Source organism: Falco peregrinus, chromosome 5 (assembly GCF_023634155.1).
Source record: "Falco peregrinus isolate bFalPer1 chromosome 5, bFalPer1.pri, whole genome shotgun sequence".
NCBI lineage: Eukaryota > Metazoa > Chordata > Aves > Falconiformes > Falconidae > Falco > Falco peregrinus.
Genome location: NC_073725.1, coordinates 42,758,840 through 42,785,408, shown reverse-complemented (window position 1 = coordinate 42,785,408; position 26,569 = coordinate 42,758,840). Strand labels below are relative to the sequence as shown.

The window sequence follows — 26,569 nt, the reverse complement described above, 5'->3', positions numbered from 1 at the left end:
TCTACGGGTTGTATACAAAGTTTATGTTTGATAAAGCACTTCTGCCGAAGTTGCTGGTTTTAGCTGATACTTTCTTTCCTTTTTCTTTGCCCTCCTGTCATAACTGAGACCACATATCTCCTTTTGTATCCCCAGACCTTACCAACTATGGTGTTCCTATTTATAGCGTTATTGCTCTCATTATTAAATACTTGAATCACAAGAGCACAAAAAGGCTTTATAGCACTCACAGCCACAAATATGCCCAGCTCATGTGAGTTACTGACATGAGAGACAGCTTTTAATAGACCATGCGGCCTGTGTCCAAGGCAGCATCCGAGCAATTCTCAGCTTCTTGAGGTTGGCCTTTCCTCTACCCTTCATTAAGCCCTGTGCTCAGCTTGGGCTTCTCTGCTTTAGGGAAGACATAGATTTTTTTCCACCCAACAATTACTTATTTGTGGCACCAAAGCAAAACTTCATTCACAATAAATGGTGTAAGGAAAGACAATGACAACCCCTAATCTGTATGAGGATTGCAAAACCATCAGTGTGGTTGACAGTTAACTCATCATTACCAAGCTTATTGGCAGAGTTAATACGCCTAAGAGTTTACAGATTCTTTGCCAATTTATACACGCACAGATCTGAGGCGCAGATCGCTGATGGCACAGCTCCATGTTACCATCGAGTTGATTTTAACAGCGAGCATTTGCCAGAAGTCGTTTCCCTCCCTCCTCGCCTTGGCTGGGCTAACCTGATGCTCCGTTGCTCACTACTTGTGCTTCTCCAAGCACGAGGGACTCCATTCAAGAATTAAAAGTAAAATGTAGCAGAACATTAATTACCTTTCCATAGGGTTAATTCTTTGCTGCTTTATCTCCATGGGCCATCTTACCACAAAGTTCATGAAGTGCAACTGCCAGGGTGAAAGGGGAAGGGGGAGACGGCAGGAATCCGCAGCTTCAGAGCAGGGTTGCAGGAATTCCTTCCTGGCAGCACACCAGCCCTTCAAGCAGCTTAGCTATAAACATCAAACTGCAACCAGGGTCAGTTTTGAAAACATTACTGCAGAATAACATCAGTTTGGCTTAAAGTAATTTTTGGTAAGTCCTTTGAGTTTGTGCAGCAAAAGGAGGGTGAGGAAAGACAAGTCTTCAAGCTTTTGTCTGTTCCTCCCTTTTCTCCCTTACTGCTAAGCCTCTTTTATTCAGCTGCCCCCCAGTCTTCACAAAAATTAAAGCTCTCATTTTATAAGCAAACAGATTGCAATAAAGCTTTAGCAGCCTTCAGGTTTCATAAGAAAAATGATTCTGAAAAATAAAACATTAGCAGTCACATTAATAATGTGATGTAAGTCCTGTATTAGCCAGTTGTTTAATTGCCATCAAAGGCATCTTACCTATTTCCAGAGTAAAATTTTGAAACATTTGTCCACCTGAAACAGTGCATAAGACCTCGCCATCTTCCTTTCTGATTCTGTGCTGCCCTACATTTTATTAAAATAACTGTCCTTGAAGTGTCCTTCGAAAACCTAAGAACTGAGCTTGTGCTGAAGACAGTTTTTCATACTAATGTCGCAATGGCATCCCATACAACTTCTGTAGAAAAAAATGCCAGAAGCCGAGTAGCAACATTTTGTTCCTAGTCATGTGCAAAGAAGAAAAGTGTGGCACACATCAGTCATATTTGCTTTATATTTTGTAGCTAAATATTTACTTTAATATTATTTTGAAACCATGTATTTTAAAATGCAATCTCAAGTACTTTATATGACATTTTCTCAAATCTGGATGGCTTCTTTATATCATTAGATGCTAAGAAAACAAATTTCCCTTCAATTTTGCCCTTGCCTATTTTGTAGAAAAAATAGCTTGAAATAGACTTTTCTAAAATATATAGTATATATATATATAAATATAAAATTTCTAAAAAAAAATACTTTTGCATGACAGGATTACACTGACAAAAATAATACTAAAGGATCAACTTTTAAAATGACGTATCTGTTAAAAGCCAACAGCTAATGTATTGATATCCAAGCCTGTGACACTCAGGACATTAAAACTCAAACAATGCTGTTCCACCCCTGCTGGGTAGCGCAGGAGCTACTGCTCCTGCTAAAAGCCGTGGTGAAACATGTCCACATTCGCTCTTGGATTAGTTTCCTGAATGGATATTTCTGAAAAAGGCAGCAAACAAAATAATGACGAAGCATTGTTCCTTCAAGGAGGGAATGTCAGGCCATCAATGATCTCACAAAGCATCCCATGAAAAAACGAACCTTTAACTTTACTTAGAACAATGCCTTAACAGGAAATGTGAGCAGGACTTGCTCTTCCTGACGGCCTTTATGAAATTCTGTGGTCGCTGAAGGCACACGTTCGTGACAGACTGAATCAACTTCAGTGTGCCATCTGAAGACCGCCCAGGTGAATTCAATAGGCAGAGGCAGCTCCATGGCAACAAATACTGAAGAAACAGCCTGTTAGCCACAGCCTTAATTCTAAAAGATTATGTGGAGCACATTCTAGCAAAACTGTAAGAAAAATACATTTCAGACAGTGATAATGAGCAAAGCATTAAACAATTTCCTCCTCAAGAATTAAAGCAGATCATGGTCTTTGGTAATTAGTCTTTTTTCTGTAAGTTAAATATTTTTTCCTGAGAATAAAACAAATTCAGGATGAGATTTTACAGCTTTGTTTGGGCAATATTCAAATAAAATTCACTCAATTGTTTTGTTTCCTTTCTTTTCTTTTTTTTTTTTTTTTAATATAGTCAGTGTGCATCTTTTTATTCATTCACAGCTCACGAAGTCCTGAACCAGAAGTTACTATAAAACCAAGAATATTGAAGCTATTTATTCCTAGACTAGTGCCTGTGGCCTGTTCCTGTATAAGGAGTCAATGAAGACAGAAAAAATATTTTTGAGTGTCATATTAACCAATGCCAATATTAAAAAATAATCTGAAAAATAAGACACGTGAATTTTTTTAAGCTGATACTCGGATTATCCACCACAAAAATACGTCTTCTAAATCCGTTGTTGCAGGTTTCACAGTAACATACATTAATCAATGTTTCCCCATGACTGACTCACTGTAGAGCTGACAATAGCAGAGGAACACCATCATCAGTCTTTATTTTTTTCTAACAACGTAGTTTTAGTGAGATGGACATATTTCAGACTCCCAAATAAAATTTTAAAGCATGGCTTGCTTAAGTGCTGCTTGACATTGATATTACGCTAAATTAACTTAATTTTAGAATTACATAGAGATACAGATGAAGGTTGCAGAAGTCATCCGGTATTTTCCAAATTAACCTTTAATGTGTTGGCTTCCGGGTTGGGCCATCTCTCAGAAGGATCACCTGTTCATTTGCTGACATCCAGATTTAGCTAGAGAAACTGAAGGACAATTTGGTCATGTTCTAGGAGTAGGAAAAGCATTTTTGGGTGCAGGCCTGAAGCCCAGCCCTTGCTACTAGTCGGGCCTAACTGCAGCAAAAATTTTCATTCCCACCTGAACGACAAAGACAGCAAAAAATAGAACAATTCATGTGCATCTATTATGTAAGCCCTAGTTTTCTTCGATTTCTGAATGAGCTGTATGTAAAAAACGGCAAAATGAGTCCTGCAAATGATTCATGTACCTAGCTCTGTTAGCTTCATAGAACCTTTCATGAGTTACAAAGTGCTCTGCACTAGTTTTTAACTGGATGCCAGAATCGCAAACAGTAAGTTTTCTTTTGGATACATTTCAGTATGGCTTACAAACACTAACACAATTCTTACTTCATACGAGTATTCCAAAGCACTTTATACAAACTAATTCAATATTTACTTCAGTAAACATTTTTCTATCTTCTAAATGCTCATCTACTATTCAACACATAGCAAAAAACATGTTTTCATTTCTGCAGGCTGACAAAAACCATTTAGAATAGATCAAGCGAGCACACATGAAAAAAAGCCAACACCTGTGTATTAGAGTAAGTCTCCTAACAACAGAATAATACTTTGGTGAATGGCTACTTGCATAAGTAGTATGGCCAATGTCATAAGAATTACTTATCAGTGTGAATCTCATGATTAACTGCTCAGGGATTTGCGGTTTGGTTTACTAGGAGGTTGTTTTCTTTCAGAAAAATCTCTACTCCAGGCTTTTACCAAACCCAATGCTGTTTTATTCAGTTTTGCTATATATGTCACCCAGCATAAAGGGAACAATGACAGTAAACACACTGAGATAGCCTGGACCGAAATTTTAGCTGCAGCCAAACTATTGTTCATGAATCAGCTCCTGAACTCCTGCTGTTTCAAATCCAGTATGCTAATTTAAAACAAAATTAATTCTTGGTTCTTACTGGTATGTTGAGTGCAATAGTTCTCGAGCCAGTAAAATAGCCTTTTGGCCATCCTTTTTGCTGAGGCAGTGATGTCCTAAAGCAACAAAGTGGCCAGCTGAGAGTGGTCACCCATTCAGTGATTCTTCATTTAAGTTCCTTCTGGAAGAAGCATTAGTTTGACTGCAGTGTTTGTTCAGCCACTAATGTAAACTAGAAGGGCTTTTACCAGGAACTTTTGCCAGTGTAAGTATAACCAGATAATCTCTCTTCCTTTTTTTTTTTTCCCCCTTAAATAAATAAGGTTAAAGCTGTAATCAGAGCTTTTACATGCCTTTCTTACCAATTAGCAATGCAAACAGAATGCACACCAAAGTATCAGGCAGAACACGTGCAGAAGAAAAAAACTTACACCCTTCTTGCTCTAAGACTTTAGAAACAGATTAAGTGCTGCTCGTAAGTGCTCCTCATTCAGTGCTGCTGTCAAACGCGTGCTACTCCACGCTGCACCCTCAGTTCACTACATAGCTGAGTCTCTGCTCTGTTTTTCTTGGATTGCACATATGCTGTTGTGCAATAACAGGCTATAAACTCTATTTAATTAGCATTCATATTGCTGTTTGCAACTGCAATAAAAGTTTGTTTACCGCAATCTAGTATAGTGCTTATATATAATCTCTTCATTTGCATAACTACATTCTGTGCTGTAAGAAAAAAAGAGGTTGTTCAGCCTGAAGAAGAGAAGGCTCCAGGGAGACCTTAAAGCAGCTTTCCAGTACCTAAAGGGGGCCTACAGGACAGATGGAGAGGGACTTTTTAGAAGGCCATGTAGTGATAGGACAAGGGGGAATGGCTTTGAACTGAAAGAGGGTAGGTTTGGATTACATATTAGGAAGAAATTCTTCCCTGTGAGAGTGCTGAGGCACTGGCACAGGCTGCCCAGAGAAGCTGTGGATGCCCCATCCCTGGCAGTGTTCAAGGCCAGGCAGGATGGCGCTTTGAGACACCTGGTGTAGTGGAAGGTGTCCCTGCCCATGGCGGGGGGTTAGAACTAGGTCATTTTTAAGGACCCTTCCAACCCAAATTATTCCATGATTCTATGATCCTATGAAAATTCACCAGTCTCCTACATTTGCTACTGTGCTTGAAAGAGAAAAGAAAAACCAACTTCAAGATATGTGTCTTTCATGCACAAGTATGTGTCCCCGTACATTTAATGCTTTCATTATTCTTAATATCTGACAGAATTAGTAATTTTGCTAATTGTCTTGCACTGTATAAATTAAATGCAATCTCTTTTTTGAACATTTATATATATAATGTTGATTAGAAATAATAGTATAATAAAACAGTGAAATTATAACTTACAGATCAAGAAAAAGAAGTACAGAACAGTTAATTATTTCCAAAGTGAGACTATTCTGGCTTTTCAACAGAAAAGGCATTGGATAAATTAAAATGTCCTTTAAGAACAGGAATCAAATCTCAAGATATTCTAATATTCTTGGAATATTCAACCACTAGATTAAAAACTAATACACTTCTTCTCATTCCTAGTCTCAAGAAACTTTGTTTTCAGAATAGACTATTCATGATGGTTACAGGAGCCTCCTGGCAGATAAATAATGTGGATCTAAGCATTCTTATAGGTGCTTCTTAGGGAAAAAAGTTACCTAGCCTTTGCTCACAGGTGCAACTTGAAAAAGAAATATGTCTATTGTGTAGAGTGCCTCTGAGATCACCTGGCACCCCAGCAGGGCTTTTCAGGTTTGCTTTTTACTACTGTGGAACCTCAATTCAGATCACATTGTATGAGAGTAATCCTATTATTAGATCAGATCTCACATTTTAGAAGTAGATTTCAGAGATAAAACACAGCATCTTCTAGAGGAAATCCAATCTGATTGTCCAATCAAACAAAACAATCCAACTCCAAACAGAAAAATATGACCAAAAGTATTGAAAATACAAGTGGTAAATAAAGTTGATATTACAGGCCTAAAAATGTCCTCTTATGGTTTTTTTGGGGTAATAAAACAGATGTCAGATTATAACCCAAAATATCCTTAAAAACAGAAGCCAGAACTCTTACAGCACAGTTACTGTTGGTCTAAGCACATACATATTTTTAATGATAAGCAACATAAATATGAAAAAGATAAATTGTAAATGTAACATACAAGTACAAAACCTATAAATGCAAAATATTTTTTAAATAATTATTTTTTCTAATCAGGTAAATATGATAAAATAGTCAGGTAAAAATGATGTATCCGAACCCATCAGTGCAAAGGAACATACAGCATTCACTAATATTTCCACATCTTCCTTACTAAATACATACTTCAGTACATGAAGTACTTAAGAATAAACTTAGGTAACAAGTATAATATTATGAAAAGGTAGTTTGATTATATTTTCAGAGCGCAGAAGTAGCATTGTGTTACGTTCAAAGTTAATGATTGGGTTGGCAGCCATATGCTACAAGAGTATTGAATCAGTTTATTACAAAAACACGCCCCTCCCCCCCAGACCAAACCCAAGTCTTTCAAGGTTTAGTAACTTAAGATTGTTTGCTGCCTAACCACTGTTATCACCAAAGCAAGTGGAATCAAACATCTTTAGAATAATTCAATGCAATTTCTTTAACCGTGTTTATCATTTGTATAAAAATCGAGGACTAGATTTGACTGGCCAACTTGGTTGACCAAAAGCATGTAGTAAAACCCACTTGTGACCCATAGCCCAGGTTCATCTGTCTCTGATCCAAGACCAAGACTGGTGAAAAAGAAGGGAAAAAAAAGAAACTAAAAAAAATACTGGTAAAGTAAAAATAGCAGACCTGCAGGGCTTGGAAAGTGAAAGCACAGACAGAAGTGTTATTTGATGAAAAGCTATTGTTTGCCATAGAAAATAAAATCTTTTCCAAACAGTTTCAGTCTTTCTGTAGCCATCCAGGCTAGCAATAGGAAAATCACGTTGTCAACATGGCCAGGCTGCGGACTCCTAGGAGGTTGTCACATTTTGGTGGTACCAGAGCAGCACTATAAGCCCTCAGAAAGCTGAAGCCCTGAGGCTGCGCTGCTGCTGCAGAAATACAACCAGCACCCTTCGTTGTTTGTTAGGTGTTTCAAACAGGGACCACATGACCTTTGAATCTTCTTTGTATCTTTGGCAGTAAGAAATTGTGGTTCTCCACGGGATCTATGATTAACAAATATCAGCCTTGCCGGGAGGCATTTTCATAATCTCCGTATCAAGTTACATTGCTCTCTGTAAAATACCCCAAGATGTTGTTAATACCGTGAATAATTGCATCTGCAAATAGAGTGCATCTTTGCATTTCTAGCAAAAAAATGTATGAATTGTTAAATATTTGTCAGTCAGTGGCTTTACTGAGAGTGAATTGCTGCAAATTGGAAAACAAATTATTTCATCACCTTCTCCCCTGCTTTGAAATTATTGTGAAACACCACTGCTGATCTGCAAAGATGTATGAAGCCAGGGGTAAATGAAAGCCTGCTGTGAAACGACAACGGGTCTGTGACAACATGGTTTAGCAAAGTGTGTAGAGGTGTTCCACGGCGCATCCCCGGGCAGCCACAAGTCTGTGCTGCAAACAGCCAAAGTGAGCCAGCATGGGTAACAGGAAAGCAGCAGGGTTCAGCAAGGGCTGTAAATTCAGTCCGAGCAAGCTGCTAGTACTCGGGTTGCTGGCACGTGCTGTGCTCTGTCCTGCTGCAAGCATGCTTCTTTGTGCTGGCCAGCTATTGTAAAACTGGCTCTGATTTATGGCTGCAGCCTGTGTGATCCTTGGCTGTGGTGGGATACGTGCTGAAACTCACAGGTAAGCGAAGTGCAGAGCTCTCAGAGCATCTCTAACATGTCTGGTGTTTATTTTCCCAGTTGTTTTAGAGGGGAGATGGTTTAACTTAAGGTTGCTCCATGTGGCTATGACTACATATGTGGAAACTGAAGCCAAAATGCCCTGAGATAAACACAGCAGAATTCATGAATGGGCAGCGACTGGCTATTCTCTGCATGCTGTGAGCAAGTCTCACATGCAACTTCTGTTAGCACTAATCCCCATGCATTCAGACCAAAACCAGATTAGACTCCTGTGGTGGAACTTCCCAGATTGTACTATAACCAAGGAAAACCATACAGACTGCTCATATTTCCTGTAGCTTAAAAATGTGTGCAGCAACATTGGTTCACACAAAAAAACATGTAACTGCAACCCTTGAAGCCCTCCAGGAAATAACATACAGTGCCAAAAAGGCAACTTCTACATACACCACAAAGCAAGGACATCAGGAGTGACTGGACTGATGATAAAGTTCCTGGAATATCTAGTAATTAATCTTAGCGTGGAAGGATTTTAAAATGCTGGCTTATATGACTAATTCCCTTTCACTCTAGTAAGTATATATATGCTGAGAGACCTTTGCTCCTACAGCTCCTCAGCTGCTTTTCATGAGGTTTAAAAGAAAAAAAACATGTTTAGAGCTGTAGATCCCATTTAGAAAAAGGTTAAAATGTCTAAAAGCTACACTGCGCTGAGAGGTACCGTGGAAAAAGTTTTAGCTACAAGGGAAGCAGAATCGAGAAACAAGGTTCATTGACACAGATTACATATGATTCTCCATTTCAGGCTTTGAAATTTATCTGATGGCTGCTTATACATATCTACCAGGTTGGCATATTGAGCACCTACCCATCAAATCCCTTTGGTTTTGAAACACTGTTTGATCCAATAGCCATTGAAGCTATCATAGAGAGTGAAAATATAATTTGTTGCCTAGTAAGTCTGATCACTTTCTTGAGACTAAAATTCCGTAGTCTGTTCTCTGGTGGCTCCTACCCTTTCATAAAAGCAGCAGTTGCTCTGTTGCTCCATGTTATTCCATGTTATTCTGTGTTGTTCCAGGCCCTTGTACTCTGATAGTTATTATATATATATATATTCTGATTAAAATTTGTGTTATCGATGCACTTCTACCTGGGGATTTTATTACTAGAGCCTTACAGAACTTGCATGCTGCTTATTTTAAGCATATATGGGTTGCAGAAGTCATGGAAGCTTCCCAAATTAACGACAATGCTGTGAACCCACTTCTAACAGCACTAGTCTCATGTGCTCAGAATGCCACTGGTGAAAACGCTACATAGGATAACATTTCCAAAAATAACATTTCACTAGTGTTACTTGTGAGCAACAAGACTCTCCTGAGAGACTTGAAAACATCATATCCATGTTACTAGTGGTGTGATGGGCAATCACATCATACTGTGCCAGGTCTAGGCATAACTTTTTGAAAAGTCAGTATTTTATTTCAGCTCCATAAATGTAAATCAAGTCTAATAAAAGATATCTTATCAAGCAGGCTACTATAAAAGTAAAAATAATAATAATAAAGATATCTGTGATATCAGCTGTCCTAGAATGACTACACCTTTACCAGTAGGCCAGCCAAATAACATCCAGTTGGGATATCTTGTTAATTTGTTTGATAGGAGAGCCCTGAATTGAGGCAGAGACCATGCAAGCTCTAACTTTTTTAATAATAATTTAAAACAATCAATTATTCTTGACAAAACTCTGCTTATATATTTTATATGCATGAATTATTTTGGAATTATTATCATAAATTTTTGAGAGAAAAGGAAAGCATCTACAATATAAACATGGACTCGTATTTATAAACAGTCATCTCCTTTACAGGCCATAGGGAATGTTTCAAGCCACTGCAGAATGCATGCTTTAAATCCATGCTAGCATCGTAATTGTCTTTAAAGCGATGAGTCATTTGGACTCCAGCTAAGACAGCCTAGTTTGTAGAGCTGCCTGCGGGGGTAATGAGATAGGATACAGACACGAGCCACCCTTTGCCCCTGAGATTTTATCAGGAATAGTTCTTAAGTGTCCTTGTCACATTTCATATTTGCATGAATGCAAGAAGGGCTGCTGAAATTAGGTCAGGTTCTCCAAGCATTGCCAGATAAGTCACTTCAGAGGGGAGATCAGATTCTCCTAGTTTGACTGTTCAGCGCTTGGGGCTTCTATCAAGCATTAAAACTGCCGCAAGATGAAGCTGGTTTATTGCAGTTCTCTAAATCTGCTAGAACTATTGCTCTTCAGAGAATTTATAACACTGACAGCTATTAGATAGCCCTTTTTGCAGAGTAGCCTGAAAACCAAGTTGGAATATCGAGTGTACATCTCTTCCCTATATGGATGCAATAATCTAATACTAAAGAGTCAAAACCTGGCTCATAATTTACAAGCCTGAGTGACACATTTATCTCGCTCCCATCCTGACACAACTTCCCTGTAAAGTCACAGCTAGTGGAGATTTGAATCCTGGGGAAGTTAAGTAGCAGTAACCTACCCAGCCCGGAGCCGGGCACTCCAGGCAAACCCACTGCTCTTGCCCTGATACTGTCTCACCCTACAGGCTGATGGAAAAAGCAGGAAACCCCACAGCAGCATTTACTGCCATCTTTTCCATCTCTCAGTAGTAACTTCACATGAACACAACTGCGCTTACTTTGGTTGTTATCCTCTCTTTAATAAATAAATAAATCCAAATCTCACTTCAAGCTTTTGTACCAGCAACTGTTTAAAATACCCAAACCCCTAAAATGAGATCTGTCCAGGTAGATATTATTTCCTTACAAAAATATCTTTGCTGAAGAGACCTGAGACACCTCAGCTTCTGAACCTCTATAAAATCTTGGGTAGAAAACAATTTCACAGGATAATAACCTGTTTTCCATGACAGCTTCCAAAATTTCTCTTGCATTATGTTAAAAGCGTCAGACAATTTGATCTTACTAGGAATTCTCAAATGAGAATTCAGTTAAAAGACAATACAAAAAAATCCAAATACAGTTAAAAGAATGGAATGCTTTTGAATGAGAAAAGCTAAATATTACTTCAACATTTTTGAAGGTTTAAAGCCTTTTTCTCATTTGGTCTTGGCACAGCGCTTTATATAAAACAATGAATGTAAATATTTATTGCAAAACCTGGTTTTGTATATCCAAAAATTTTAAGGATGACAGCCAAATGTCTTGTCAATTCACTGGGAGAGCCCAAATAGAAACAGCCCTTCTTTGTTGTGATATCCAGTGCATAATAATGGAGTAAACTCTCCTGCCAGAAAATAGCTATATAATTTTATATTCTGCTATCTTGGATCTGGACCACATCATAAATAAGTGGTGAGTATGAAGTATACAGTATTCCTAAGAATGCATTTACTACTACTTTCATTATCTCCAGTTTTTCTTCAGACCATAAATGTGTTCTGAGGGCACACATGCAATATACAGGTAGGGGTTACTTCACTACAAGTGTTAGTATTTTCATATGATTTATGATATAAACTGTTATTTGCTATGATTTTATGAGCAATATGTATCTGACCCAGAAAGAATTACAGCATTTAGAAAACAGAGACTAGTTTCTCTAGAGAAGCTATATCATCAACTTCTGGTTTATATTGTTTACGAATAAAAGATGTCAAGAAACAATATCTAAAAAATTCCATGGTGAAATCAGACAGGATTACAAACCAATGAGTTTATAATGAATTTTATGCTAAACCCACTAACCTGTGTCATTAAAAAACAGGAATTATGTTTCTTAAGGAAATAGCATTTTAAAGATTTCACGTTAAATAAAGCCCTTGGTATATATACTTGGGATTAAATACTATTGAAACATAGCATTCCTTAATTGGAGTTTGCAATTCCATGGCTGTTTACAGCACAGGAAAGAGATTGTCTTTAATTTTACTACAGTAAAGTATGAGTCTTAAGGTGAATGAGTGAACTTTTCCTAGAGAAACTGAATGATGAACATTTGGGGAAAAAAGTCCATAGGAGCAAATATTGCCTCAATAAACCCACTGAACATCCTTCACTTTTTCTGGTAGCACCTTTGTGAAGTGCTAACTAGTTGTAGTCATCTGATAAACTTTTGAGAAAGCATGTGACCGAAGTACTAAAAGTGCTTGAAACAGCACTGAAGGGTATGTTTGTGGACTTCCAAAGAATTCATTTCACTGTTAAAGAAATAATTTAGTTTTGGTTTTCTACAGAGGAAATAATGGATAGGAAAATATATTTACAACTATAAATACTGACAAATTTTGATAGCAAGAAATAAGCAATTCCATTTTTTTTAATGGAAGGATAAATACATGAACTGGCTGCTACACATAGAAAGAGGCAACGTTTACTCTTCATCTTTTAAAATTATTTTACTATTTCATTAGTCTCATGATTTTCTAGACCAAAGCAAAACATATTTTTCTTTTCTTGCCGTATAATTATGAGGTTAGTTACAGACACACAGCTCAGCTGAGAAGATGAGAGACTACAGCACTTCATAAAGCAAAAGCAGTCTAAACTTACTTAGTGTTTGCTCCTCAGTCTACAAAGTACAAACACTTACAGCATCAATGCAGCACAAATCTTCACCAGAGATTCAGCAAAAACTTGATCTTGCTACTGTATTTTAGACAGCATTTTCCCTTCAGGCTTTAGCCACCCTAGATGGGCCCAAAATTATTTTTTCTTTTTTTAAATTGAATTTTGAATTTGAATTTTGAGAATTGGAGTGTTGGTTTGTATAAGGGCCCTTTCTGAGAAAAGGCTTCCTTCATTGTCTGGGTGCCAGGTTGCAGAATGATTATGCCTTAAAATGTGGTGCTCTGAGCTCGCCTGCAAATCAGTTCTGTGCACACCTGCCTGCCATGAGGGGCAAGCCCAAAGCCTCCCGCACCTTAAGTATCAGGGTAGAAGAGAGCTCCTCAGGTGAGTATGGAAGAAGTAAGATGCTTGGTGGAGTGTGAATTGGCTGCAAAAGTGTTTTGCTGCACGTAGGCATGTTTCAGGGCAGAATTTGGGTGGATAAGTGATTGTATATAACCAGCACTTACGTATGCAATGGGGGGAGGGTCTCACTTGGGGTCTGTGCCTTCACGTGACACAGGTTTGGATATTGCCGTGTGTGAATAGCATTGTAGAAGTTTGACTTGCCCTTAAACAAACTTTCTGGAGTAGGAAGATAGTAGCTTGGAGATGCTTGTTGAAACCCAAACTGCTGTTAAAGCCTTGAAGGTCAGGGTGAACTACAGCCTACAGTGATTCTTTTAGCTTACTTTTCAGTGGATATAAAAGCTCTGTGATCAAATTGCTATGAATCAGCCTGTCCCCTGCTTCCTCTCTCAACTAAATTTGCCAGTTAGGGATAACTAAGTTGTAGCACCCCTTACGAAAAGACTAAACTAGGTAGAGGAGCACTGACTGGCTTCACAAAGACCAGCACACCAAACTCAGCTGGTACAACATGGGCTGAAAGAGCCAGTGTGCCAAAACCTGATGGCACTTGTCTCTCTCTGCTTGTGGAGGTGGGAGAGTCATCGTGTACTGAGGGGACAAAGCAGCTGTTGCTTGTGGGACAACCCTTTTCTTATGTACAGTCTGTCTTGTTGAACGCCTTCTAGTATTCTTGTGTCCCATATTTTACCTAATTACTGTTTACCTTCTGACAAGATATTACATAAGGCAAAAATCCTGCTTTCATTCTACCACAAATGTCTGTGCACAGTTCTGCATATTATCTATTTGTATTGCTCCAATTCTCTTAGATGGGTACAGATTTTTCTTCTTATACTTGGACCTTCAAGAACACTAGAGGAGCCCTGAAGCTGGCAGCTGGTATTTCTTTTAAAATTACCCCTTTGAGTCCCTGTGGGGATGGAAAACTGTTCCGTGTAGATGAACTTCAATGACTTCAAGCAGGAATCAGGCCTGAAACTGCTACAGAAATGAAGCAGGGGCTCTGAAAACTATTCTAATCAAAGGGTATGTGATTTATAAAATTTGTATTAAATTATGCAAATAAAATGCATTGAGATCATCTTTGAGATTATCTCATTCAGTTCATTGTTGCAGCTCACTCATGTTTATCTTTAATTTCTTCCTGGTTTCTTTCAAGGCAATCTCTGAAATGTAAGGGACTACTCTTTTAACTGAGGACACCCTCACTCAGATAAAGACATATCTCGGTAACTTGGCACTTTAAAGCTTATGTTCCAGAGTTATGAACAGCTTTGGAAAGACAAGAAGTGCTATCCAAATGATAGGCACATTTGAGGATTAACAAAAGCATGGAAAACTCGTAATACAGTCAGAACTGTGTAGTGCAGGAAAGTGAAGAATTTTATTGATAGCATTTAAACTGTTAACTTACGAAAAGAAGACGTTGTCGTTTTGGACTAGCTTTTGAATATTCTGATTTGCCATGCTGTTTTATACAACTTGGCAGAACAGCTTCCTTCAGACAATCTCTAAAAGAGTAGTGACCAGGTTCAGATCTTTGAAAAAGATTGTGTGTGTCCTCAGGAGAGAATTGGATCTAGTTCGCTAGATCCAGACTGATTAAAGGATTATTCCTGCAGTCTCAAAGGCCTCTCAACTGTAGAGAGAAAGGTGGGATTAAGATATTTTGCTACCCTTTGCATTAGCCATTCCTAGAAATGGCTGGTTTCCTTACAGGATATTTGGGGCTTTTCACTGACAGTTCTATTCTGGTTTACGGTTCTCATGCTCTCTTCCAAAGTCTAGTACCGAGATAAGACCCTGCACCTAAGGAAGTGTCTTTTGTTGTATCTAACTATTGATAGACAATGTGACAAAGTTACCAAGCCCTAGGGGTTACCTGAAGCACCCACAAATGCTACTTAAAACTGTTAGGAAATCCCTGGGGTTTGAATTTTCCATTGAACTCTTGTAGAAGTCTTTCCATTTTCTTACCTTTCTCCAGAGCTCACCTGATGGGATGTGATAGACAAGGCATGGAAAAATTTCATTTGGGAAGGAACTCTTTTCCTCATTCGATTTTCCGTGGGACATCTTGACCAATTATTTTCTCATTTAAGTAGGTAATATAAACCACTGTATAATTAGAGTGAAAACAGTGTAGCCAACAGGCAGCATTACAGAGAAGCAACCTAGTGCCAAAACTGTTACCTGTCATTGACGATTATGGTTTAGCTGTCAGAGAGATGGCAAACACTGCTCCTTCCCTGTCACTGCATGGGGTTTTGTTCTGTCTCATTTGTTGTATCTTCACAGAGCTAAAAATTGCAAGGACCCATTCATACGGTAAGGTGCAGTACCATAGCTCATTTAGCAGTTTACTTTCAACTCTTTTTTTTTTTTTTTTTTTTTTTTTAACTTCTCTCCCCTTGGAGCAGATTAATTACGATAGAAGTATTTGCAGCAGCCTATACGTCATCAGAAAACAACATAAGGCAGCCAGAACTGCAGTGGCAGACTTACTGGAAGGAGGTATTACATGATCAGGTTAAACTTAACAAATTGAATTTTCTTCTATTTTGTTAAAAAACAGTTCCACGATGGATTAGCTAATGAAATGTCATTGCAGTGACTGAAAGATGTAAACCAGATATAGGTTTGTTGAGTATGTCTGTAGAATAGATGTTTATATCTCACATTTTAAATAGACATAGGGGATAAATGAACACGCAATGTGTTTTTCATCAAACATACTGCCTAGGAACTTTCAGTACTTGAGAAACAGTACTGCTTGCCAGCTGTATTTCAGATTATCTCCTTATCATGTAGATCTCAGCAACAGAGGCACTGTGCAGACTTGGGGTTTTTGTTACAAAGAATGCAAAAGCACGTGTTTTCTTTTATTTAAAACAGGATAAAGCAGCAATTATTGCTTTTAGTAAAGTTTTGTGGGTATAAAATTAACCTGAGGATTCAGAAGTGGTTTATGCATTTACCTGCTACGAAGTAAGTCTGGCTCACTGTAAGAGCATGAGAGACCAAAGTCTGAATCTGACATCTGATGCTATTTTGTAACCATGAATAGAGTGAACATGAATGTCTCTTCTGCTAAGACTCCCTGTTTCCTACCACATGAACCACAGCTTTGCTGGGGAACAAGTTTGACAATTCCTTGTCAAAGGTGGCCATTTCTGAAATAAGTAGGACAGAAATGCAGAAGAAAGGGTCTTTTTACTGTTCAAATAGCCCCTTTGAACATACAAAAATGTAATTCTTGAGAAAGCTAGGGGCTTGAAGGTTTGTTCCTACTGTCTTGAATTTTGTTGTGAATTCTGGAGGAAGTGGGAAATGTATGAAATATCTCTCACATGACATAGATACAAGAGATTCAAAAGCAACTCTTGTTAATGCTATAGTTTACATTCATACCAGAACTGTAAACTGCAAGAGCATATTGCAAGTTCATTAGTATCTACCTCATCAGGAATTTCCAGTTTATATTGCCTAAAACAAATAACTATCAATTATTACAAACTGGTTTTATATGTCTTTGTCTTTAATACTAGTAGGCTGTAAAAGTGAAAGTGGTTAGCATTTGTTTTACTGAGAATGTGCAAAAGATAAGGCACATGCCCAATGTCAGCTAATATGTCTCAGCTGGGAAGCACTAACTTTAAAAAGAATGGTTGAGGAAGTGCAGAAGAGCTGATCACTTGCAGTCTGCTGTAAACTGACTGGTGAATACCAGTGCTGGTATTTGTACCATGCCATTTAAATCTTTTGCTGGTTTGGGGGTTTTGGTGGTGGTGTTTGGGTTTTGGGGTTTTTTTTTCCTTTAAAGCTGGAGTATGCTTTCTGATACCAAGAAAAAGTCGGTAAGAACTGCTCTTGTTTAAGTTATGCTTCCTCAGAATTCAGACCATGCTTTCTGAGGTCCCTTTCACCTATGATCCAACATACACTATAATTATAAAATGTCTGGAAAAATCTTCTGACAAATGAGTTTTTATCCACCAATACTGAAACTTAACACTTAGCAGAAATTATACTGGGGGGAGAAATGAAATGAGAAAAAGGGAAGGAAAAAACCCCCCCCACTACACGCAAGTGAAGTATATTATAATTACTTCTAAAATACACAGTTCCGTGAAGGAAATCAAGGTTGAGAATGGAGGGTTCATTAAGTGCAATCCGACCGAGGAATTTTGATGGCATATTAAAATATTACATGCTAGAAAAGAATTTACAACAAATAGTCATGTGCTTTCTTAGTCCACCCTAATAATGCCAGAAAAGCTATGCCAGACAGTCAGCTACTCTGTTGTCTAGACAAATGGCACATTCTTGCTAATTGCAAGTACAAAAAGCCAAATTAGAAAGTAGATTTTATGGTAGTAGGAAATGATAGAAAATGGACTATGGTCTCATAGGCTTTTTTTCTTCTCATTACTTCAGATGGAATTGAAATCCTGCACATGAAATGATACTGATTTCATCAACTATGAATATGTATTTTCCAATATATATGGCTATGAACATATGGATCATATTTCCAATGCATGTCTCAAGTTTAAGAGTTATTAAAAGTCATCTGTTTTGTAATATTTAAACTATTTCGAGTGTTAAAACTCAGCTTCTTAGACACGACATTTTCCAGCAACATTTGCAGAGCATTGTGTGGGTTTTGTGTTTTCCAATGAGAATGAAGTACAATGAGGAGGGGGTAATATTCTTTACGTATTGGTTGTTTGTTTTGGCATTTACACAGTCATCTACAAGAACTTTCTCCTGGACACTTCCTTGTTCTGGCTTTCCTGTTATGTATCTGTGGGAGATGCTTTGCATTTGTGCAGGATAACGATTCACTATGCGACTTAGCATTGCCACTTGTATTCATTTCTTTACCAAATGACAGAAGAGATCTTCCCCTCCACTGCATCTTTTCCTCTGAAGCCTTGTGCAAAGTGCACAAAAAAATTATCTTCAGTGAAGTCCTGGAATATGACAGAATGATTCTAATATTTATGGGACTCCTCATGTGGATAGTACCTGGGCAAAGAATTGCATTCATGGCTATATCTCAGTTGTGGATGTCATGTTTTCTGAATGCTGCCATGCTGTCGTGGGCATACCAAACCACCAGATATATACTGTCCACTTACACCTTTCTAAGCTTGCTGGTAATTACAGCTACTTGCTACTGAGCTGCCGTACTATGTACATAGTTGACTTTTGCTTGTGTACTTCAGAAGTGCAATACCCACTCCTGGATTGGAATGTCAGCCATAAAGCAGGTGTACTCTTGCTCTGGAGCTCATTCTAAGCTTGCACAGGGATATGAAGGTGGCCTTGGAAGTCCTGAAATTAGGCCACACTACCGGTTGCTAGCGATAGAACCAAGACCACTGAGACAACAGCAAAACTCTTCAGCATGGAATACGGAGGAATGACTGACTTGTATTTGTGTTCAGTACTCGTAGCAGTGTCTTTCAAATAAGAAGAGTCAAATTGCTGGTACCGCAGTGCAGATGATAGTATCTCCCTCTGTGTGGTTCTCAGTGAAATTTCCAATGCTCTGTTGCCTTTTCTGAACATCAGAAGTCACAAACAGTTGCAACACATTGCTGCAAAGAGGAGAACAGGTAAGAGCCCATATCATATGGGTTATGACATTTGCATAGTGCAGACAAGCACGCGGCAGGAGAAATGCCAGGCAGTTCTTGCCAGAAAAGCCAAAAAGAGTTTTTCTATGAGTTGGTGTGCTGGTGGACGCCGTATCTGTTATGCAATGACAGGGACACCCGGGATACTCTGAAACAATTATCAGGCCTGAGCTACGTCTGCTGCTCACCCACCACATACCCTGGCGAGGGCAGCCTGGGCAGCTGCCCAACGGGCCAGTGCAGATGTTGTCCCGGTGCCCTCCCTGCAGTATGAGAGTCCATGGAGAGACAGCAGAATTGGGCAAGGGCTTACATTAAGACTGGAATGTGTCATAATAATTGACCAGTCTATTCCGCTATGCATAGCTCTCGTCATCTCTCTGGGGTAGGTCAGCTCAGTTTCTGCTGGCCCCTGGGAAAAGGACGAGGGAGGGTTCCCCAGCTAGCTGCAGTGGGACAAAATGATGTCACCTATAGAATGTCCATAGCACTGGATTAGCGGCTGGTCAGCATTATCTTGGGCCAGTATGTAAATGGTTGCTGGGCAGATTTAGGACCCTGCGGCTGCAGTGTGGCGGTGGGCCACCCTGGTGATGGCTGCAGGCCTTGTCCTTTATTTATGAAAAGTATTGTGGGAGGTTCCTCTGCAGAGAAGGGGCACTCCCTCGGGTCACCCTGGCTGTTGGGGTCCTGCGCATTATGGCGCTGCAGGAGCCCACGCTCACAGGGCTATCAGCCAGATTGCTTTCGTGTTATCCTTCATGTCCAAAGCCAAGACGACGTGAACCGTCTGAGAATTTGCCCTGAAGTGAGCCGCGGCAGGATGATACAGAGACAGCTGTAGAACCTTTGATCCTTCTGCTACAACTGTTGAAGTGCTGCACAAAGTATGCCCCTCCAGAGTGCCCCCGCCTGCTCTGCCTCCTGTTGCCTCTGCAATGGGAAGCGGCACCAGCCCCCTGCGATTCCTGCACCCCCTGCACCAGGATGCTGCCCGGCGCCGCTGCCCATGGGAGCTTGGCAGTGACTTCAATGCCAGCAGACTCTACACAGCGTCTCCCATTGTGCTTGGTTCTGTTATCAGAGACATAAAAGGAAGAAGGCGCTTCTTACATTCCCCTACGGGACCCAGAGCAACAGCTCCGCGTGTGAATTTTTTGTTCTTTTGGGGAGAAGGGAATGAAGGTGGGTCTCATAAAATCAATTGCAGTTTTTGTTTTGGTTAAAGCCATTGTGTAACTGCTGCTTGTATTTTCTGTAGTCACATTCCTGCAGCTACGCTCACAATAGAAGGCAGCTGATTTTTGAGATGAGAGGAAGACTTGCCAAAAGGTTACAGTAAAGCAAGAAAAGCTAATAACATTGATAAAGTATGCCCTTATTATAAAATTATCAGCCTTAATCCTTACTTGGCTATAAACCTGTTTTGGGTTTCTAGCTGCAGGCTAAAAATTGTCACAATGATAATATGGTTTTTCAAAAGCAATAGCAAGGTGAAATAAAAAAAATCCAAACATACATATCAAAACTAACCAAGTTTTCTTATATAAAAAAGGTATTTTTTGTCCCTGGAAGAACGCCACATTCATGCCTAAAGCATAAAATACAGTGAAGGAATAGATGGCAGTATTTAAAACATGCAGATGAGCTCCAGAAACTTCCAAGGGCATTAGCATAGCTGGCTGCAAAGAAGGTACTATTTATCTTAGGAGTCACTTGGTAATGTCTAACATATACAGAAAAGAGAAGTACAAGGTCAGCTCTCATATGCTTAGGAGCCCTGGTAGTTTGGAATTGGAAGTATTTTTTATGAGGCACTCTGCCATGTAACTTTCAGGAAAAAATACTGTAGCAAACAAATTCTTTTAACCTTTTCTTTTCTCTCATTTTCTGTGTAGGAAAGAAAGATATTTTCTTTTCTTTTTTTTTTTTTCTTTTTTTTTTTTTCATCTTGAGAGTGTTTGAAAACTAAAAATAGATGAAGGAGAGAAATACTAACCAGCCTCTTCCAGAAAAAATCCTATATCTATAGATTCATATATTTTAGGGTTTCAAAGGAACATTATGATTACCTAGTCAGAACTGCCTGACAGGCTGTAAAACCTCACCAAGTAATCTCTCCATCAGGCACATAACATCTGTTTGAGTAATTGCATACCTCTTAGAGAGATACCTAGTCCTGATTTAAGAGCTGCAAGTGATGAAGTTCTGCAGTCCTTACTCAGGATTTGACTCAACGAAAACATTGGCATATTATGCTCTCTCTCTGTTAGGTTTGGAGGAATAGAAAGAAATACCTGGCTTTAAATAGAATCTTGTTTGAAATCTGTATGAACAAATGCTACAGAATTTAAACCAAACAGAGAACACATCTAAGAACACTTGTGCCACACCTTCTCTTTTGTAAGGACACAAACCCATATTCTTCTGTCCTTTTTCCTGTGATTTTCAGAGAACATTGACAAAAAAAATTAATCCTGTAGGTGAGTCTCTTTGGGTTTAAACTGATTCCCTTTTCTAACTCAGTGACTTACAGGAACAGTGTCAAGCCCTCTGTATGATGCATTGTTCCTAATATACAGTCTAGTCTTATGTGTTGTAATACTTCGCCTTCAGTATCTTTTTAAAGACACCAATGTCAAAAGAATTGCAGCAGAGGCACCAACTTTAAGCAGTGAGATAAGTTTTCTCACAAGTGCCATAGGAATTCAAACTTCCATATGCTAAGGAGACTTAAGGTGCTCAGACTTGACACCGGGGCAAAATGGTGACTGAATCGCTCGCTTACGAACAAATACAAAAGCATACAAGCTCTGTGGCAGAAACAAGGGCTAACTGGCATTCTGATCAACATATTTGTGCCTATGGTGGAAGCTGTATAAACATACATGGTTGCTAAATGCAATCAAGAAACCTGATAAACATATATAGCCAAAAGACAGCATTTTCTGAACACATGCAGCTACAATATGTTTGCAGATCATGTCAGGATGTGAACCTATGCTCGCATGCTACCTCTAAAGTACACACTGCCAGAAACTACTTGCCCTCTTTCAGACACATTAATAAATAGTAGAAAAGCATTTCAGAATACAATAACATTGCCAAAACATGATTGTATTTGGTAATCTTGTTTTCTGTGGTAGTAAACACTATCCATACATGAATATTCAAACTGTGGTAGCTCTTCTCTTTGAAATAACAAATGTTTCCGATATTCATTTGCACCATCTGATACAAGAATAGATTTTGCTTACGTCCAGTGGTGTCCTGCTATTGCTTGAATTGACTGTCGCAGCTGAAGGTCATGGAGTGACTCGGTGCCAATACAAACAGATGAAATACTGGGAAACGGCTTTTAAAAAATCTTACCTTACTAAAAGCAAGCACAAACTCCTGGAAAATGTAAACTTTGAAAAGAGAAGCATCAGTCATGACTTCTTAGCTCAACTTTCAGAGTTAAATCAAGAGAATAAGCAGTTATAATATTTGCACACCTGAATGAAACAAGCTAGGATTTTACTTTGGGGCTTAAAACAGCTCAATTAATTTCCCTAGTCAGAGACTTTCTGTGTGACCCTGGATAAATTGTTTGGGACAAGGTTTATGCACATATCTAAATGCCTAGATGTACATTTAGATGTGCATTGGAGTATTTGCTACAGATTCTCATAACTAACAGGCACTGAAGATAAGTGCATATCTACCTTTATAGTGATCTTTAAGTCTTTTTCCTGAGGGTATATCTATGGATGACTAGGGGTCACAAGCCCATGAATCTGGGCTGTTATAAACAATGAAATTCAGAACTATTTTCACTTTACATTTTGTTGATAAGGTAGTAAGGTGCCCATGAAGCCTTTGAGAACTGACAGTTCCAACAGTCTGCCCTAGGAGAGTGCTGTCCCCTCTGTAATATGAGAATAATTGTACCTTCACTAGGAGCTGTCAAACACAGGACACATTGTGAGACAGGAATATCATGTCATAACGCAGCCATATTTCAAGCTTGAGTTAAGACAAGGAAGAAAAAATACCGGCCTGCTGCATCAAGATGCATATTTTTGTTCAGTAACTTGCTCTCCCGATTTCCACAGTTCATTGGGGGTGGGTGGGCGTGGGGAGGAGAATGCATCTCAATTCTCATACAAAAATGTAAATTAGGAAGGAGGGAGTCCTTACACCAAAAAATGATAGCATGTAAGTAGCAGAAATCACACAGCTGTGTTGCTCAGTACCTCCTGGAAGTTGCTCAGTACCTCCTGGAAGTTTCTCAGCACCTCAGAATGATGGCAGAATTTGTACGTTTGTTTCAGGCTTGGTTCTGCAATACCAAATTAAATGAGTCATCTCAACTTATGCAGAACTCCCTTGAAATCAAGAGGACTAATTATATGAAAATCACTCGGGGTAGAAGGAGTCGCAGTGAGGCTCTAAGAGAGCACAGCTACATGCACTTTAGACAACTGAAAAAGCTCTTTCCACAATGCACATTGCATATGTATGAATAAGGTAATTGCTGAGGGGAAGGCACTATCGGTGTTTGTTAAACACGGTGACTCAGAAGCAACATCTGGCTCAAGGAATCCCTTGATTTGAGGAGCCTGGAAGGGATATCAGGGGAAAACAGTTACTATAGTCCAATGCTTGACTATCACAGATTCCAACACACGTATGAGAAACTATATCAAAGTCAGAAAAGGGCATTCTCAGATTTCTAGATGATAAATTTCAACATTTACACTTGTCATTTTTTACCTGCCACAGAGGACCAGTAAGCTATGACTACTGACGATCTTCATGTTGACAAAGTAGATAGTGCAGATATTATGAGATTGCTGTATGCCATTTAACAGTTCAGTTTTGCTGTACTTTGTAGTTTTATAGAAATACATTTATTCTTTGTACTAAGAGGCAAAAAACATTTCTGCTTTGAATTATTCAACTATGGTTAGTCCCCTTTAATTACTGCATATAAAAGTGTTTTATTCTTTCAATCAGACTGGCAGAGATCACTTAGAGCATTCAACTAGAACAGTCTCAATAAAAACTAATCAAAAGCTCCTGTGAGTTTGAGCATGGGATCTGGTAAACTCAGTAACAAATAGAACATAATTCTAAACATTCATGTTTACAAAAAAAATTACAAAATCTGAACAATAAGTTAATAAAGTGAAATAGTTATCTACTGTTCAGATATAAAATCCCAGCAACTTAATTTATATATCACTATAGCAGACATGACAAAATTGTGAATAATGCTACCCACTGTCACAAGTGGTACTTCAAGATTTCCAACAGAAAACTTATATTTTAATTTTCTGTTCATATATAGCCAAAAGTAAGAGGCAAAGCCAGCCTAATAGTAATCCAAGGTTCTGTAGGAGAAACATCAACCAGGGTCGCCGTGTCTGAATATGAGTCATTTCAGGAAGCTAAAAAAAGAATAAGACACCAGAATGAGAGCCAGATATATTCATCTCTGGGAAAAAAGTCTTATGGGAAAACAAGGCAAACCATTCAAAAAAAACTTTCAAAATGCTGAGTTTCTGAATATAGCTATTAATCTGTAGCATGTTCTGTACATTATAACAACACTGATCTTGACAGTGAAATATTTAAATAAATCAAACTCTGCCCATTTTGGTTCTTTTACTAGCACCAACAAGAATTATAAATGAGAGTCCAAAATTTGTTAAGTTCTCAATAGTTTTTAGTAATTTTATACAGCTGTCTGTAAGGAAATGACTATTTAGTAAAATTAGTGATGCCCTTTTGTGGGAATAAACTGGTTTGAGTTTTTTTGTTTCAGTGCTATATATAGGGTCAATCCTGCTCTTACTGAAATAACTGGCAACATTCCTATTTACTTGGGTTTTAGTAAACATACAAGTAGAAAACAGGAATTTCAAAATATGCTTGAAAAAAATTACGTTTTGTGTTTTTCTCGGTGAGTCTTAAATCAGGCAAAGGAGCATCAGCTGTTTATAATCATATTAAAAGCTACTTAGATTGACCTGCCACCCTACATTGTCTCTGTGATCAAAGTTTTAAACAAAATGTATGTCTCAAACAGAACCTGTGAAAATGATGCCTCAGGCTCAGACTCTCTCAGTATTCGTGCTTTATGTACTTATATACCAGGGGAGACACCAATGACTGTCAATGATTTCACATCAACCTAGGAAATACAGGGTAACGGCCCAGTACTGACCTTTGGTTTTGGTTGTTTGGGGTTTGGTTTGTTGGGGTATTTTTTGTCTCTCTGTTGTGAACCTCAAAACAGAAGTGAATGGTCCTGGCACTCCCCCATCATCCCTTCCTGCTCCTCTCACAGCCTGCGCTTGAATGAAGCTACTTATTTCCTCTGCTCTTCAGAGCCTCCTCGCAGGAGCTGTAACAGCATCAGCCACTGGGAGACAGTGGAGTGGTGCTGACCAAGGAGGTTGTCGGGGTACGTTTACATCTGTTTGCTATGCTCATCCTTCCCTCTGTCAGAGGGGGGTCTCTGGGGCTGCCTTTCCTGCACTCTTCTATCTCTGGAAGTTGGCATGAGCCCAAAAGAAAACTGCAGTGAAAAATCTGCCTCCGCTTTAAAATTCTGCATAAAAATAACAGGCACGCCCAAATGCCCTGAATCTTTGTAACAACTAGGCAGTCGTTTAAATTACGGTACAAATTCACATCTTAGAAACTCATGTAGTTATATTTAATATGTATTTAAGGACCATTAGAAACATCTAATCTAAAGCAAATATGAACACCTCAAATTTCTGATGTAAATAAAAATCTGAACTGACAGCTTGTAAGTGTTTGGAGCATGTCGGTTTGGTTGTGTATATAAGTAAAAACTTAACTAAGACATAGGCCTGAATCCAGGGTTTCAGTCTAGACCTTTGGTGTTTCTTATTTATCCTTATAATCAGTTTATTTTGTCCTCTTCCCCAGCGCCTGAGTGAACAAGTGCTCTAAGTAGGAAACTTTCTCTCTTCCCACTGCAAAAGCTGTTTTCTCTTTTTTGTTGTCAGTGCTAATTTCTGAGTTAACACACGTGTAGTAAGTTCCTAAGAAACTTTTAAAAAGAAAGTCTCAGCAAGTACTACCCTTCCTATGTCCAGTGGAGATATCTGCTCCCTACACCTAACCTATGTGCATATTATCAAACACACAGATCATTTATATAGCCTTACCTAGTGTGACATCCCTGCTTATCTCTGAAAATAAAAGCTGACTGCTGACGCACTATCAGCTATGGTACCCCAGCTCCCTCAGAACACAAATGTTTGTAGTACAGCAGAGAAAATCTTGCTGTTTGGGAAGTGTAAGCCTATTCAACGGGCAGATGCAAAACACTTTGCAAATTAAGGGAAGATAGAGCTACATCCAAGCTGTTGGATGCCATCGCAGTTGCTAATGCTTGAGGTCTGTTGGAGGCAAAAAAGTTACTGTTAATGGAGGGACTATGTGATTTTGAATTCCCACTCCAGCTCATGTTATCATGGGCACACAAAAGATATGAAGAATTAGGAAGCAGCATGCTGAAAGAAGGCATGCTGAGTAAACAGGAGTTCTACCAAGCTGGGGCATATATGACATGACCACTACACTACAACGGCCTAACAAGTCACTTTAAAAATATTCTTTTATATCCAAAATCAAAAAGATTTTTAAGGTTAATCAGAGAAAACTTCAGTTAGTTGCCTCTGGGAGTGTTTGGCTAGCTCCTATTGATACCCTTACTG

General features: G+C 38.8%; 1 protein-coding gene across 6 annotated transcripts in view; it reads right to left on the bottom strand.

Annotated features, from left to right (window-relative positions):
- Positions 1 to 23,703: 23,703 nt before the first annotated feature.
- SLC39A12 (solute carrier family 39 member 12) overlaps positions 23,704 to 26,569 on the bottom strand; it is a 34,215-nt gene continuing 31,349 nt past the window's right edge. For all 6 annotated transcript variants that reach the window (XM_055806616.1, XM_027777112.2, XM_027777116.2 and 3 more), the window contains one exon: positions 23,704 to 24,262. In XM_055806616.1, coding sequence (XP_055662591.1) covers positions 24,134 to 24,262 — 129 coding nt within the window. In that variant the 3' untranslated portion in view covers positions 23,704 to 24,133. The remainder of the gene's footprint in view (positions 24,263 to 26,569) is intronic.